The sequence below is a fragment of the Formica exsecta genome, unplaced genomic scaffold (genome assembly GCF_003651465.1).
Source record: "Formica exsecta isolate Colony F162 unplaced genomic scaffold, ASM365146v1 scaffold489, whole genome shotgun sequence".
NCBI lineage: Eukaryota > Metazoa > Arthropoda > Insecta > Hymenoptera > Formicidae > Formica > Formica exsecta.
Window position 1 is genome coordinate 1,074,265 of NW_021852127.1, and position 17,265 is coordinate 1,091,529.

The 17,265-nt window shown below is 30.1% G+C and overlaps 1 protein-coding gene across 1 annotated transcript in view; it reads right to left on the minus strand.

Moving 5' to 3' along the window:
- LOC115241455 overlaps positions 1-17,027 on the minus strand; it is a gene marked incomplete at its 5' end in the record, with an annotated part of 48,930 nt that extends 31,903 nt beyond the window's left edge. The window contains 4 exons of the mRNA XM_029817222.1: positions 3,764-3,837; positions 9,534-9,722; positions 15,491-15,820; positions 16,730-17,027. Coding sequence (XP_029673082.1) covers positions 3,764-3,837; positions 9,534-9,722; positions 15,491-15,820; positions 16,730-17,027 — 891 coding nt within the window. The remainder of the gene's footprint in view (positions 1-3,763; positions 3,838-9,533; positions 9,723-15,490; positions 15,821-16,729) is intronic.
- Between the last annotated feature and the right edge of the window lie 238 nt (positions 17,028-17,265).

Sequence of the window (17,265 nt, forward strand, 5' to 3'; positions counted from 1 at the left end):
TGGTTAAATATGGAATCTATTGCGGAAAAATTGCGAATTAAATCTATCAAATAGTTTTCAATTATGTTTATTCAAACTAAAGAGTTTTTTAGGTTGCTAAATACGAATCTAAAAATCGACAAGTTATATTATATTAAGCCTTTAAGTTTGAATAAACAAAATTGAAAACTAATTAATAGATCCTCATTGATCTTATTCGCATCTATTTCGCAATAGATCCCATATTTTACTATGAAATCTTATTCCTTTTAAGGTCCTAGGAACATACTTAATTTTGATTACAATAGAATTTTCCAACATTCCATATCGTATTTAGCTATGATATATAATAAAATACATTAAAATAGTTTTCTGTTTTGCACTTTGACTACAAATTTTTTTAAATTGTGTATTTAACGTCAACAAAACTGCAGGAAGTGACTTGCTTCAGTGCGATTTTCTTTTTTGTTAAAGTGTGTTATTAATTTACTCTCATTAACTTACTCTCTTCTATATTTATCGTGCGGTTTACTATTGTGCTTACGTAATGCGCGTATAAATCTGGTCAAAAATTCAGTAACGGACGCGCTCTCGATAGCGTATCGATATCGACGGATATGCAAATCTGCGATAATCCAAATAGTAAATTACTGGAACTGGTTCAATAGTTTGTAATTGTATTATTGCTTCTCGAAGAGAGAGAGAGAGAGAGGAAGCCGGAGAGAGAGAGAGAGAGAGAGAGAGAGAGAAGGCTTCGCGAGAAACGATATCACAGTTAATTAAAAGTTCCAGTGATGCTCGTTTTGTCATCTGCTCCGCTTGAGGCAGATTTTGCCACATGTATATTGTATATGTATACCCTACACACACACAATGTACGCATTTTTTTATAATATAAATTTCTAACAATGCAACGCTTCTTTTTACTATGTTATATGCAACGTTGTAACTAAACAATTTTAGTCGTCGCTGCAGTTTATGATTTCAACTTGTTACATATGTTGGTTACACAAACGATTGAAACATGTATCCTGGAAAAAACTGGAGAATCTCCAGTTGTGCGACAGTTTGCTGCGAAAGCAAGAAGTTTCATAGTGAGCAACTGTACTCACTATAACAATGTGAAATATTCAAGCTTGTAGGAAGTAGATGTACCATTTTTTTCGCGCCGGTTCATAACAACTGCTGTTAGTTTACTATATCGCGCGTTTATTATCTTAAAAATATCACATCCAGAATTCTGGAGAAAAGGAGCATTTATATCTAATTACTATTTATACAGATTTCGAAAGCAAATATATAATATACATATAATAAGATAAAACACTGATGACATGGATGCTAATAAGTGTAACAATATCGTTAAAATTATATTTAAAATTTGGAAAAAAACATTGACAATTTCAGCGGGACTGACAAATTTGAAGAAATAAATTTTTACATCTTACAATAAGACGTAAAGATAAAAATGCTGCACTCGCATTTTTCAACGATCATGCGATTAAATCTCATGATTACCGGATTCTTCGTCGTCACCTAAAAGAAGCGATAAAGAGAGAAGAAAAATAAAGGGAAGCCCCGAAGAAACCTCGAAGATGGAGGAGTCCTGTTGGGCCATGCGTTGAGAGCGAGTGCACTCGAGGAAAGTATTATCTTGAAAAGAGGAATGGTAATCTTTGTCCGCGCACATTCTTTCTTTCTTTCTTTTGCAGATCTTAAAGCGAACGTGTAATGCGATTGAAGAAAGGATAGAAACCTTCTCGTATATCAGTAGTATCACGAATAAAACTTACAAGAGAATAATAGAGAATGATGCGTATATATCATAACGTGGAAATAAGAGAAAACTGTCATTCTTTAAATCGAAAAACTTCGGACTTAGCAAACCCTTCGTGTTTGTTAAATACTAAAAAAAATATCAATAAAAATATTTTTTTTCAGCCTTTTTTACAAAACTTATTTTAAGATTCTCTAATAAATATATTATATATACATATTTGCGATATTATCTGGATACAAAATTTTTTATATGATATGTTTGGGAGAATAATGTTATATTCTATTATAATCATCTTGTCTATGTGAAAATTAATCCAAAATTAAAACACGTGTAATAATAATTCAGCTCTTCAGCTTTCGTTAAGATTATATGTATATATAACTTTACGATATTAATAAAAACTAAATCAAAAGTTTGTCACGTATCGCTCAATGGGAAATGCCCACCGACAGAGAAATTCTCTAGTAGAATAATTTAATTAAAGCATAGCTTAATTAAATTATATTGCAGATTATAATATATATCACAAGTTAACATTATCATGTGCACAAGAAAAATTTGCATTAAATCTAATAATTTTTTGCGAGGCACAAACAATGCTAATTATGCAAAGCACAATTCCACTTCAGTGGATCGAAAGACAACTGCATTGTCTGATAATTACTTTACTATGACTTCTGCCTCTTCCTCCAATTTTATTACTCTTCAGAACCTTGATACTTTCGACAGATCGGTATCGTGTTCACCTGCAAATTGACTTTGACACTTGAATCGAGTAGTGGCAAATGATTGAAGTGTCACTCAGTAAACTTAATTAAGTGCACGATGTTGAATGTTCATATTACATTTAATTAGCTTAGTCCCCAATGCACATGTTTGCTTAGGATATGACGCGCGACTTTTAATTATATGGGAATAACGATAATAATTCCGATAATAGAATTTTATATTTTATTGAAAAGATATTAAACAGAAATATTTAATAATGCAGATAAATTTACACACACATATATATGTATATATGGATATATTTATGTATACACATATGTATGTGTACATAATACTTAACTACTTATACATAACTACTTAAACTCCAAAATTATATAAAATATTAATTGGAATATTTAACGCTTTCTGTACTTGTGTGGCAATTTGAACTTTGTAGTATTCGATAATAGAGTTAGACGTTAATTATATTGTTAAATTTCAGTCGCTTTATTTAATTACATATTTAGTGCGCTAATTAGTATTGACTCCGTAAGTGAAAAATGCGATTAAACTGTTACCGTGAGTAATTTAGCCACTTTCTATATGCAATTAATATTACGTTTTAAGTGCAAAATAAAATATTGGGCAAGATATTTTTCTTTACTTTTCTACATTTCTCAATTATTAAAAATTACAATCTATATACATAAATATTAGAAATATTAATAATAAAAAATTATTTTTTGTATATCAGTAATATTAAACATAAAATATTTATAGACAAAATAAATAGATAAAATAAATGGTTTGGAATGCGCACATTTTATGTAATAAATATGTTTAAATTATATTTTAATCACGCAAATCTTAAAAAGAATTAATGTCTGTGAAATCGCAAATCATATTATTTTGCAATTTATATAGCAAACATTTTACAAAATGTATATTGCAATATATTAGCTTGTGTTTCGTACACTTATGTAATATTAATCTGCATTAAATTGACCTGAAGAGTTAAATATAGAAGGCAAAATTGTGATAGTGATTTTATGCATGCCAACAACTTTCAAAGTAAAATGCTAAACACAGACGATCTCAAAAGATAAAGAAAAAGGCAAATTATGCAGAAAAGAGGATTAAACATCGCTTTGTGCTTCAAAATCATGAGACATACAAGATCGTATAAAAGCCATTATGTACAGTACAATGCCATACAATAATCTCATTAAATATAGTTAAAAAAATTATTAAATGTTATATATATATATATAATGGATTTTTTATATATAAACTTACCTCAAAGCTGAGAAGCCCGCTGTGATCCTGGTCCAAAGTATTAAAAACGTAATGCGCATACTGGCTTGTATTGGCTACACAAAAAAAGAAGCAAATATATATTTTTATTATTTCTTTATATATGTTTACATATTTTATTATATAATTTTATATGTTCATTTTTCTTTATTTTCATTAAAATTGAAATTATATTAAATATCTCTATATATTAATCCTTGTGTAGAAAAATTGGTAAAATATTTAAAAAGTTTTTACTGATACTATAGCTATGTTCAGATTATTTAAATAAGATTCTACACAAAAGTATATATTTTACGGATTATTACTAGCATTAACTAAAATTTCTTTTTAATACAAGTTATAAATTATATTTTTAATATGCAAGGTCGTAGCAAATTAAAAATAGAAACGATTTAAATAGAATTTGATGTAGAAAAAGAAATATTTTATGAAAACTTGCACCAGAGATAATTAATGAGCAATATTTAATCTCTTTTATTTGACTTTGTTTGAGTTCTTTGAAACTAGAATACATTTGGCATTAACTTTGTTGGAAAGCAGAGAAGCGTATTGTCATAAAAACACTCCAATTTGCTAATAGATATACACGCAATGAATTTGAACGAAAACCTACAAAGGCCGTCGAATCTGTGGTGGATGGCTCGTAAACTGGATACCCATCGGTGTGTGTTAATAACTTCCAGTCGAGATAACGCGAATGCTTCAAATCTAAAGCGAAGATTTATATAGGCCAGAAATTATCACGCCATATATATTCATGTTGCGCCGGTTGCACCTTTCACTGTTCCCCGGTAAGATTTATCATGTAAAGGTTTTACGAAAGAATTGGACAAGATATATACTACTTTTTAACGCAGCAATATATTGCCGTCACTACCCTACGTGAAATACACACGCAGTAATTTTCGAGAAATGGCTTATTTGCGGATTTACAAATCTAAATTTGTTGTTTCATATAACTATTGTCTTATGTACACAATATCATATTGAATATTAAAACTTTAACTACAATAGTAAAAATTATCGAGTCGATCAATGTTCAATTTATAAAAAGATTTATTATTATACACGATATTAGATATTATAACAATTTTCTAATCTTAAAAAGAGCATAACAAATTACAATTGCTTTTGTTCGTCAAGAAAATATTTTCTTGTTATAATTAACAATCGTCACGATAAAATATAAAGTGGCATTGGCAATATGCATTACTACGTGAACAATAATGTAAAAAAGCTATCTTATGATAGAAATACATTCTCGAATAGCATAATGAAAAACGTCAAATTTCTGCTTTTTGTTTGAGAATTTGAATCTAAAGTTATCGAAGAGAGCCACTTGAAAATTTGTAACAGTTCCTATTATACTTCAGACATACTGTACGATGAGTTTATCGTGAAAGACTAGGATATAAAGTGTATTAACTCGTCAAAGTTTGCTAGCGTCTGCGAATTGCGTCTTCGTGGAAAACGTGTTCAATTGTGGAACAATACGGAATTCGAAAATTAGTTTTCTTTACTTGGAGATGTCTAACTAGTAAAGTATATTAGAAGTAAGTATCAATATGTGTGCGTATATCTATACTTTGAAATCTATATAAAAGATACACATTTCGGCAATGAATTACGTACATAGAAATATCTCTTTTTCTCTTTCTCTATTTATCTTACATATGTATTTGATTCTTTTTTCAATTTTTTTTAGTTATATAAATGTGACTTTGCATATATTCCTTTATAATTGAGAAACTGGGTAAGATTTCCCGTTGCATTACTAAGTCACAGTGATAATCCGCACAATCGTGTTCTATCACATCGTCCTTGGAGAATTGCGAAGTTACAATCTCTAGGTGAGAATTCACATATTTTTATGACCGATATATACAAGACACTTTAGATATTCTCCGGATATCTTACCGAGAAAATATTTTAAATTTTGAACATAAAAGCAAAAAAAAAAAAGATACAAGATGTCAAATATGTGTAACAAAACTATATTACTTTTAAAATTGTAAAAATTATATCTTTTGTTGCAACTGATGTAGTATTGTTTACAATTGATTGTACACAAATAATAAATATTATACAATCTAAGTTTTATAATTCTTGCTTATATAAAATATAGTTTCCAAAAAAGAAATAGCAAATTTTATATGTTAAATCAATTTTCAATATTGCAAATATTTTTTCGTATATATATAAATAAGTTCATTCATCATTCATATTTCAGAATGCGTACATAGTTACACACATGTAAATCTGAAATAGATAAGAAATTTTCTCTCTCATATCTTGGGAGAGAACGAAAGCAGGCGAATTGCTCTGTCTCTGTATAAACTAACGAATACGAATCGTGAATTGTTATCTTGGGAGAATGAGATTTATCGCGATGTCATATTTTACATATTCGACTTTTGACTCGAGATCTCTGTAATGTCCCTTTATTGTGTCGACCCCGTATTTGCTATCAGAAGTATAAATTTCACGTGTTGAATTGCACATGCAGGTTTCTATTCTCTTGGGTTTTGCCAGAGGGATTTTAGATAAGTATAAATGTCTATTTTATTCCTGATAAAAGATACGATTGCTAAGAAAGGTTCTATTGAATATTTATTGTGACAATTTTCGTGTTTTTTCAATTATTTCTTTCTAATCATATGCATACAAATGAGCATTAAATATACAAATAGCAAAAATATTTCTATTAAAATTTCTACTAAAATTCTACTAAAATTTTTATTATTTTTAAGATAAAAGAATTATCATTAAAAATACTAAAACTTTTAAGATCTACCATTATTTTAAATTGTTTGTTACAAATTATAAAAATATATAGCACAGATATTAAATATACTGAAGATATATTGAAACATGTTTCCATATTTTAATCTGACTTTTGCAAGTTTCTGCTTTTATTTATTTTGGAGGACAATTTTATCATGATTTGGTTGAAGAATATTTTTGAACTCCTGGTTAGTTTACATTGTCTTGTAATATATTATATATAATACTATTTATGTATAATATTATATAACATAATAGAAAAGTTATACATACTATCTTCAAATATTATACAACTTAAAAAACTACTTATAGTAATATGTTAATATATCTATAGTTTAATATGTGATGTTAAAATAAATATGCACTATAATCTTTATAATATGAGACCGATCTGATATTGGAACATTTGTTCATAAATCTTATATATGCAATATAATATAGAATTACTTTGATTTTTTAAATTCTAAACAAAAAAGAATACGAGTTGTAAAATCTTCATAGACAAATTGTCCAAAATAATACGCTTATACACATATACACACATACGCATTCATATCCAATCCGAATAAGACTCTCTAATTAAAACTTTTAATTTAATTGCCATGTGTGTGCTGTTTTGTATTGTCCTTGCTTGCCCAACCGTTCGATTTGTACTTAATTAACACAATGCGCAGTAAATGAATCTCTATTAAACTCTTTTTCTCTGCAATTTAAGATTGAATATTCCGTTTCTCTTCTGCAAAGCAAAAATTGCAGTATATAAAGTATTCATAATTAGTTTTTTTATTTTAATTTTTTATATTAATTCAATTTTTTTATGTAATCTTAATAATTTACACAGCCTATTTGCATAAATACTATTTTTTTCTACAAAACATTCAGCATTACGGAAAAGCTTTAACTTCTCATTTAATATATTTTCGATATTTCGTACATTCTCTTGGGAATGCTTTGGCTGACTAATGCTATATTTATCTCCTTGTCGGCACAAAAAGAAAGACGATACACACGCTTCTCAGAAAAGAGGAACATAAATCGCCGTAAATCGTGAAATAGTAGATATTGAAGATGGATGTATTCCTGGACTATTGTCTATTCGGTGCAGGAGATTTTTTTTCTAGGATTTTGGGTTTGATTGCGATTGATACGCCTTTTACGACAAACAAATCATGATCTCAACTAGATATTGTGGCTGCGGATATGAGACTTCCGGCGAGAAATCTGTCGGCAGGAAGCATTAAATATTTCACCGATACTTTGGGTTTGTGAATACTCGAAAAGATCATCTGCTGTCCTTTTTGTATCTTGGCGCATTATTAATGCAAATATTTGGCTATGTTAAAAAAAATCTATAATATAAAAATACGATAAATTTTGAAAATGGATTTTTTCGCTTTATTCGTTTAATTCTACGAATTTTTACGAATTTTAAGATCTTAATTTATATTACTGAATGATTTTTTTACCAGTTATTACTTAAAACTTTTTTTATTAATAGAAATTAAAAGTTAAAAATCTAAATTGTCATGTAATAATAAATTGCTTTAATTAAATAAGATGCTAACAAACAATTTTCTAATTTCGTGAAGGAATCTGTAATAAATATTTAGTGATAAACTACTTGACATCCTCATAAATCGTAGCACGCGCGCGAAGTTAATTGATTTTAGTTAAAACGTGGTGCGAAGAACGTAATTTCCGAGAACGTGAATTTCATCGCGTTAATGCGCGGAGCACGCGCATAGTCATGGATAACCATATCTCTCACGTGAATGGATAAAAGCGAATGCGTTTGAAACGCAGTATCATTTTGATCTGGGGAGTTCGTTACCATGGCTACTGCAACCGTTCAGCGAGAAGAGCCATAGTTATTCTGGTTGTTGGATTATTCTCTTTCCTTCTTCATGTTGATGCTCTTCGATGCATCCCCGATGCTGCCGTTGAAACGAGGAAATTTAAATGCGAATAAATGCGCGGCGAATAAATAAACCGGACGATATATCCACCGTCGTTCCTTTTGCAAAATAAACATTTTTTTGGTTTTCACAGAATTCTTTCGCATTGTGTGTTAAAAAACGATTGTTTATTGAAAAACGTGTATTTAGAAAAAAAAGAGGACAATTTGGAATGTGTTATTGTTGTTAATTAAAGATTCTATTGTTGAAATATGCAGCAGAAATAAAATTAGAAGTAAAGATATACCCTTCTTTGCAGTTTTATTTTATATTAAGATAATTATAATAAAATAATAATAATTGATTTTCGGGCAATTTATTATTTTGCAAATTTATTTTTTTTATTTAAAATAATCAGGAAATTACAGGAGCTTTCTATTTAAATATTTAACTACATCGTAAAATATTCTTCTCGTATGACGTCACTATTTCGCGGTATAATATATTCGCATTCTTTATGGGAAAAAATAATTTTACTCGGCTAACCCAAGACATATTATATTCACACACACATACACACACATATTATATAAAAGATCTAAAAACAATAAATTTGGTATTTTTTTCGTGATTTTAAATAGTAAAACATATGCGATAATTTTTTTAAATAGTATTTTTTATTATATAGAAGAATAAGAAATTATGTTTTTTATTCGATACTATTTTGATCTCACCACGAAACAACAAACTTTCATATTACTTGACAAGTTCAAATAAAGATTACTCCTAAATATTATTTCGTTTTGTTATACATTATTTTATTTCAGAGATTTACGAGAGATTAGTATTAACAAAATTAAATATTAAATTTAAAAAAAAGATTTATTCTATATATATGTATGTATGCATAAATATACATCTTTTTAAATATATATATGCTATATAATATATTATATATAATACAATGATTTAATAACTTTAATATTTAGGATCCATTTACCATTTTTCACAATATGTCATTTAATATGACATATTGTAAGAATATTACTGTATTTAAAATCTGGTCTCACCTCCTTGGGGAAAAAATTTTGAATAGATGCACTTGAAAGTATCCTCTTTGACGACTCCCGTAGGACATTCAGCCTTGAAACCGCGATATATTCTCTTCAGCTCGGCTTCAGTGAATCTGGTCGCTCGACAAAGGCTTGCCAAAGAGTCTGGCCTGTATCTTGGTATTTGCTCTTCCTCGTATTCTGAGTCTGTGACATAAAAACACAACGTATTTCCGTTAATTGCGGAATAGAAATCGACAAATTTCTTTCGTGTGTCGTAAATTCGTCGAACCGACTAAAATCTCTAACAAGATTAAAGAACTTTGCTGAAACGGAAAGCCGGAAAACTCGGAATGTTTTACCGAGATTGTATAGGATGTATATGAGCAGCACAACTATCGATGTGATATCTATAAAATAAATAAAAAAATTTGCAGTTAAACGACAAAAAAATCTATACTGTCTTGCAAAACACATTATATAAATAGAACTATTGAACAATGACACATATTAATCTGGTAACATATCAAAAAAAGAGAAAAAAGTTAACTTTTTCACATATGCAGTTATTTTTACCTAAAGCCGCACATTTCATACATGCAGAAGAAAATTTTTAAGATTTTTTTGAAGTTTTTTATAGACGCTGTTAGTGCCTATATTTCATATAAACACATATATACAGACATACATAAATATGAAAATTAATATAAAGAAATAAAGTTCAACATACAATATAAATTGTAGATTTTTGTATTCCATAATTTTGATTTCTATTTATTCAATATTATAAGAACACTGAATACATGAAACTTACATTAATATAAATTTGGAAAATAATCTATCTTTTTCAGACATTTAATATTTAATTAATTATTGCTCTACTAGAATCGATAGAACTTGGCATCGTTTTCCTGCTGCTATTTTGCTTTTAATTTTTTTTTCGATATGCAATACATAAATCGATACAAGTTTATAAAACCCGGATTTAACGATACATAGCAATCACGGGTGAAAATCTGAGATTGAAATGCAAGATTAAAAATTCTCGCATATTATTGCAACTGTATGTTCCCGTCGTACAAAACGGAAGTTTCAAATCTTGTGATTTATTTTCAGATTCTAATATTTGATTGCACACATTCCTTCTATTAGCTTACTTCTGGTTTAAAAGAAATTCCTAAAAATGTACTTTGTAAGAGTTTCAAAGTTATAGTTTATATTTCGGTTATATTAAAAAAACATAATTTCGGAGAAACGTACACAACTTTCAAACAAATGTTATATATGTAAGTAAATGTAAGAACTCATTAGATGTGTGTGTGTGTGTGTGTGTGTGTGTATGTATGTATGTCCCCATTGGGGATTAACAGTATTTACTTCAACTTTATGATTGCGCCCGCGAGAACAAGGTATTGCAATTTCAAAACAATATCAGATGAATAACTTCGTTCTCTAAGGCAAATTTCAGGATGTATTGTAGTAAAATTTTATTTATTGCCCACAACGATGATAATAGCGCATACATTTTCAATATTTTCTAAATATTTATTGTTAGTGTCTATTAGAAGTGATATGGGAGTAAAAAATTTTTTAAATATTTTTAAAAAATAATTGTCAAAACATACATATATATCAAATTCAAAGAAATATAAAAAGAATAAATATAATATTCTTTATAATATTATTGTTAGAAGAGAAATATACATTGTTAGAGTTATATATACGATAAAAATGTTTTGTGTTATCTTATTTAAGATCGTGAACGATTTTTCATTATTTCTTTTGACATAAACGATCTCGATGAAGCGATTTTGTAAGAAATCCCTTTCACATCGTGAAACAACGTCGCGCACAGGAGTACGCAATGGAAATCGGAATACGTATCCGTGCATACGATATCCTACTCACATGCAGTATGGAAGATTTGGATTCAGGACGGAAATTCGAGACACTTTTGCACTGCTGCCACGTGTATATATATGGAACATACGTTATGTTTTCCACAGGAAAAGTTGCGGAGATTGGAAGGTGAGAGAGCAATCCAGTGTTGGAATTTAAATCGAATCGTCTTGTTCCGACAGCACTGAATTCCTACAGATTCAATCTGCAGACAAATGTGATACGGGAAGTAAAAGATAATAACGAGATATACGGTGAGAAAATTCACAGCGTCAAACGATTTCTCGCACGATGAACGATAGCAAATATTCGGAGAGAGAACATCTGTGGTGTTCAATTTACAGTGTTTATGACAGCCTACTCTCAAATATAAACAGTATGCTTGCATTATTGTAGAAAATTTTGCGAATTTCCATTGAAACATTATCTTTGAGAGACAGCAAGTATTTTATCAATTGAAACAAATTTATAGACTCAATCATCATGATTTATACTGTTACTGCTTATCTTGTCTCATAATTATTAGCCATAAAGATTATCACATAACGTATGGCATAAAATTATATAACAATAGTATTAAAGAAATTTAATTATCTCTTAAAATTTTTCCCCTCCTTTATGATTAACAATATCGTTTCATAGAATTTTATATTATACATCTACGCTACCTTCTCTAAATACAGCGTACTGAGAAAGAAAAAAATCTCCAAATTTAATCTAACTGCCAAGATTGCTTCCGTACTCTGTCTGCTCTTTCGTGTCATATACTTCCTACATGAAGGATCGGTTTGACCAAGCGTAAATAGGGTCAACGGCGAGGCAACATCCGTTCAACCCTACGTCTCATTCCAGATGATATTCTAGGAGAGATAAAGACAGAATCGCAGAGGGTCGCTACTACCTCCTCTTTCGAAATATTGGATTTGTGTAAGGGATGAAAGGCATTCCTCACGGAATGCATCAGTTGCCGTCGGACAAGCAACGTGTACTCGCTGTCTGTTTCCTAATGAAAGGCCAGATTATTGGAGTTTCCGTCGATGCGTTCAACGGAATCGACATCAGTGATCCCACAGGAATCTATTATACGCTTGTAAATTGGATGAGAAAATATTTGGCTTATAAATAATTTCGGATATTGATAGACACTTTTATAAATCGCGTAATGATTTATCAAAATTCAGCAAAATTGCTGGATGTTTTAAAGATGGATTGCGACATAAAATATAGGGCAAATCATATAAAAGAATCTTTTTTTTGTTTATATTCCTTGTAATCAGTGATAAAGCATTGCGAAAAATTCAACGGAGCATTTAGTGGGTCATTCTACTTTATTTTTACATGTTGACTTTTATGAAAAAATGAATTATCGTAGATTATTCCGATATTCGGGCGTTTCAGAAAGAACGAGATGGGATTTTGCATAATCAGATTAATTTATGCAACGTACCGCATAAAATCTTATCTTTTTTAAACTAGTCGCGTCGAGAAGAAAATCTGATTACGTAAAACAGAAATTCTATTAAATTTTCATATACGCTTTTATAATTCATGTATACTTGTAATAAATTGATATAAATTAGATAATGGAAAAATTCGTTATTCTAGATGTGCGAAAACTTTGTTTTTATATCTTTTTTCTTGTAATTCATATCACTATTTTCTGTTTAATATAATTTTTGCATATTAAGATAATTTATTTCTATCGGCATACATATTTGTCAAAACATATTAATAGAATTTTTAATAACAGGAAAAGAGAGCAGCTTCTCATGTGATTAATTAATACTGCATAATTAACACTGCATAATATTGCATATATGCTAAAATTTTTTTTCAAGTAATGAATTCTCACAATATTCATCAAGGGACAACGAACGTTGTCATAACCATTTAACCAATTTTCATCATATATTCTATCGTTCGGCTATTCGGTGCAAAATATTTTATTTAATTTCATTCAAACGCGATAGTGATTGAACGAAATCTGCGTGTTCAACGTGGCATGTATATTATACTTACATTTGTTATAAAATAACACATTATATTATATATATATATATATATATATATGTATCTTGTTATATGCAAATGTATATATAAGAACTACCTTTGCATTTAAATATTATTAAATCAAAGGTTAAAAATTATGAAATAAACGTGGAGACCTTCTTTTAAAAAAATTAATTAAATATTATAGTATGAATAAGAAGAGTGTTAATATAAGGAGTAAAATTGCCTTATAATTAAAATAAATTAAATTAAAAATTATCATTTATTTAATTTATGTATGTTGATTTTGCTGCAATACTATTCGGATAAATGTGCCGTTTAATAAAATCATGGTTGAGAACAAACAGCAATACAAATGCAAGCGCTAACCAACGGTATTTCACCGTCCTTTGCACTGATATGTCGGATGACAACGTTGGTTCCAGATATTCCTCTCATAAATTTGTTTGTGAAAATGTAATTTGCGGATGAAACCGCACCTGGACTGTATGAATTTTCATGAAGTTGGCGACCTCGAATCCCCAAGATAGGCTGCGTGGGTATTCCGTAGGTCTCCGGAGTATTGCGTGATGAAAGAACATTTTTGGTGACCATAGAATACGTAAGACAATAGCATAAGCTAATTATAAAACTATTCTTGTATATGGAAATATAATTATAAATATTCGATGATTTAACGGAACTCAATTAATAATTTTTTCGTCTCGCTCTGTCTTTAAAAAGTATTTCGCTCTCGAATTACTAACAGCTTTCAACACTCAAACTAATGTACCAATTGATGCACAAAAACTAAAGCTGCTCTTCAAATCAAAAAATCTTTGCCGTTAATTCTTCTTTTATTTTCTTCTTTCATTCTTATATATATTTTACAATTTAAATTTTGCAATGAGTTTGACATAATATATGCACATCCTCATATACGTTACAAGATCCTATAATACTTTATGTGCATAATAAGCAATTAGGTGTAACATTTCTATATGTGTTGAATAAAGTTCTGATGCATTATACATCGCAATTGATATGCATCTTATTTTCGAAGTATTAATAGAATAATTCACTGATTATTATATATTAAAGATAGATTACAATTTGCTGAAAAAGACTTATTTATTTATATAGAAAAATCACACATTTAAATACATAAACAATATTTGAAAATTATAATATTATTATAATATCATTAAAGCTTACAAAAAATATTTTTAGTTTTACCGATAAGAGACGTTGATAAACAAGTCAGTACAGATCCGTCGAGTGCTCTTATCAATCTATGAGATCGATCGAAAAAAAGATATGGTGTAATGAGCTTCGCACGCAGAGAGCAAGCAAGCGTTGTTATGTTGGTGCAGGTATCATGCAACATAGATGACCGGTAAGACACGTGAGTAGCATGCAGTATCGGGCAGGAAAACTCTGGAGACCTTCACGTTCTGTGAACAAGTACGCTCTTTACTGGTTAGCCAATAGAAAACGCGGTATAAAATATAGTGACGTTAGTTCATCGAATATCCTAGTTTGATAAAACGTAAAATGTTATTCCCACATGATTTCTCGGTTCTTGAATACATCAGAAAAGAGAAAAGTTGCTTCTCTTATGACATAGCGTATATGTGTATATAGATATGTATATGTAACTAATTTTATATGTTTACCATAACTGAATATAGCGTTTTACTGATTTCTATATGAGACGTTATTACTTATATAGATCTAAAGAGTTTGGTTTTTAATGGCCATTTAATAAACTCACTATTGTTTTATTTTATATTATGGCATGTTACATTATCTCAGTTTTATTCAGAAAGGAGATACAAATAATACGAGATATATTAAGCATACAATTCTCTTTTTTTTTATCTCTCTTTTTCTTTCTTTTATCTCTTTTAATTTTATTTTTTAAAAAAGCGTTTAATCCGATGGATTGAAAAAATGCAATTATATTACTCATATGTGTTTTCTAGAATATTGCAGTCTGAATTACGTACTATCTATAAAAATATCCAACAACAAATTTATCTTTTGCGACAATAATCAATTTTACATCGATAAATCTGTGAATATACCTAGAGCAAATTTGACGCCGGTCCAGGCTTGCCTCACGTAGTTAATGAATCTCCTGTAAAGAGGCCTCGGCGGTCTCTTGGTAGAAGTTCCCTCCTCATCGTCGCACGTGCTGTCGTTGTCCAGCGTTCCCGGTGGCGGGCCCACGCCTGTTAGAGTGCCAATCTGGTTTCTCTCGCCGAGGATGTTCACGACTTCTCGCAGCTCAGGCGCAACATCCTGCAGTCCTGGTGCGTAATTTGCGGGGGCGACGCCGGAACCGAAAAAGTTCGCGCCGCCCCCGCGTTCTCTGCCGCGTCCACGGCTGCCGCGGCCCCAGACAGCGCCACTGCCTTCGAGAGTTTACAACGTGATCAGATCTCGATGTTTATTGTTAGATTGAGCAGGCCGTGGGTATTTTTATATAAACGAGAAATTTTTTGATTGATAGAATAATCTTAAAATGAGACGTTAGCTTTGTAGATAATATTTGCTCCAATTTATGCTTGCGATTTGAAATATTTTATTGTATTTTGTTGCAATTAAAATTTTAAGTATCTTATACACGATTAAATTATTTAAAAAAAAAACAAGAATTAACACGCATAATTGGAATAGTTCAATTCTTAATCGAGTTACGACTTTCGCAGAAGTTTATGGGATATGAAATGACGAAGAGGTTGAGATCGTTGCAATATAATATGTAAGCGTTCTCAAGGGTGCCGTTAGCTTTAAATATAAAACGCAAGTATGCGTCATATTCAAGCGCGGATAATTAAACAGAAAATTGAAGAGAGACTTCTGAATTCTTAAAAAATAAACCTGATATAAAAGCTGTATAAATTATTCATATATCTATATAACATCTGTGTGAGAGTACACAAAATATATCACGATTAATTTTAGTAATAATCTTTTAAATTATTTAATATTGGTGTTATTGCAATCTTTTCTAATTTTCAATCTAATTTATTATTATCACCTAAATAATAAAATATTACTATTTAATTAATTATGGAAATCAGATATTAATTAAGAGCCACAAATAATATTACAGATTATACAAAAATAAAATTATTGTTTTCTACGTTATATAAAAATACAGCTTAATTTCTAGTATTAAAGTATTAAAACATTAAGTTAATAAATGCTGATATGGAATTTAAAATCTTGTTGTATATTGCAACGCGGAGTATCATTTTTTGCATCTATTTGGTATTCTAGGTCTTCCACCCTTCAATTATGATAGAATACCGCAATACCTTGGCGCTTTTTATAGGAAGGGAGCCCCACCACGGGGCCGCAACCCCCCGCGGATCCTGCGACAGAAGAACTGATGGTGGCAAGACAGGGAACACCCCGACCGCCACCTGACCGACGTTCCAAATCACGACGTCTACAACCTCCTCCTCCCCCACCGCCACCGCCACCCCCGGCGGACAACACCACGACGGACCCAGAGGTACGTTTGCGCGGCCTTCTTCTCGCGGAGCCTTTTTCTCTCGACAAGGACCCCGCTCGTTTACGTCGCCGAAATCGCCGCAGGCTTCCAAGAGAAATTCTGCAAGATATTTTGTAGGATCGTCACCCTAGCATCTTTCTCAATTCCAATTTTATCGTTATTTTTTTTTCCAATTTAATCGGTATCACTTTCGACTTGTCTTTTACGATTATTCTTTAGCGTGCATCAAATACGTTTTTATCCCTTCCGCGAGTAACTTTACTTTTGCTGTAACATTATATAACACAAATTATATTATTATAATTTAACGTAATTTAGTTATTACGTGTGTGCGCT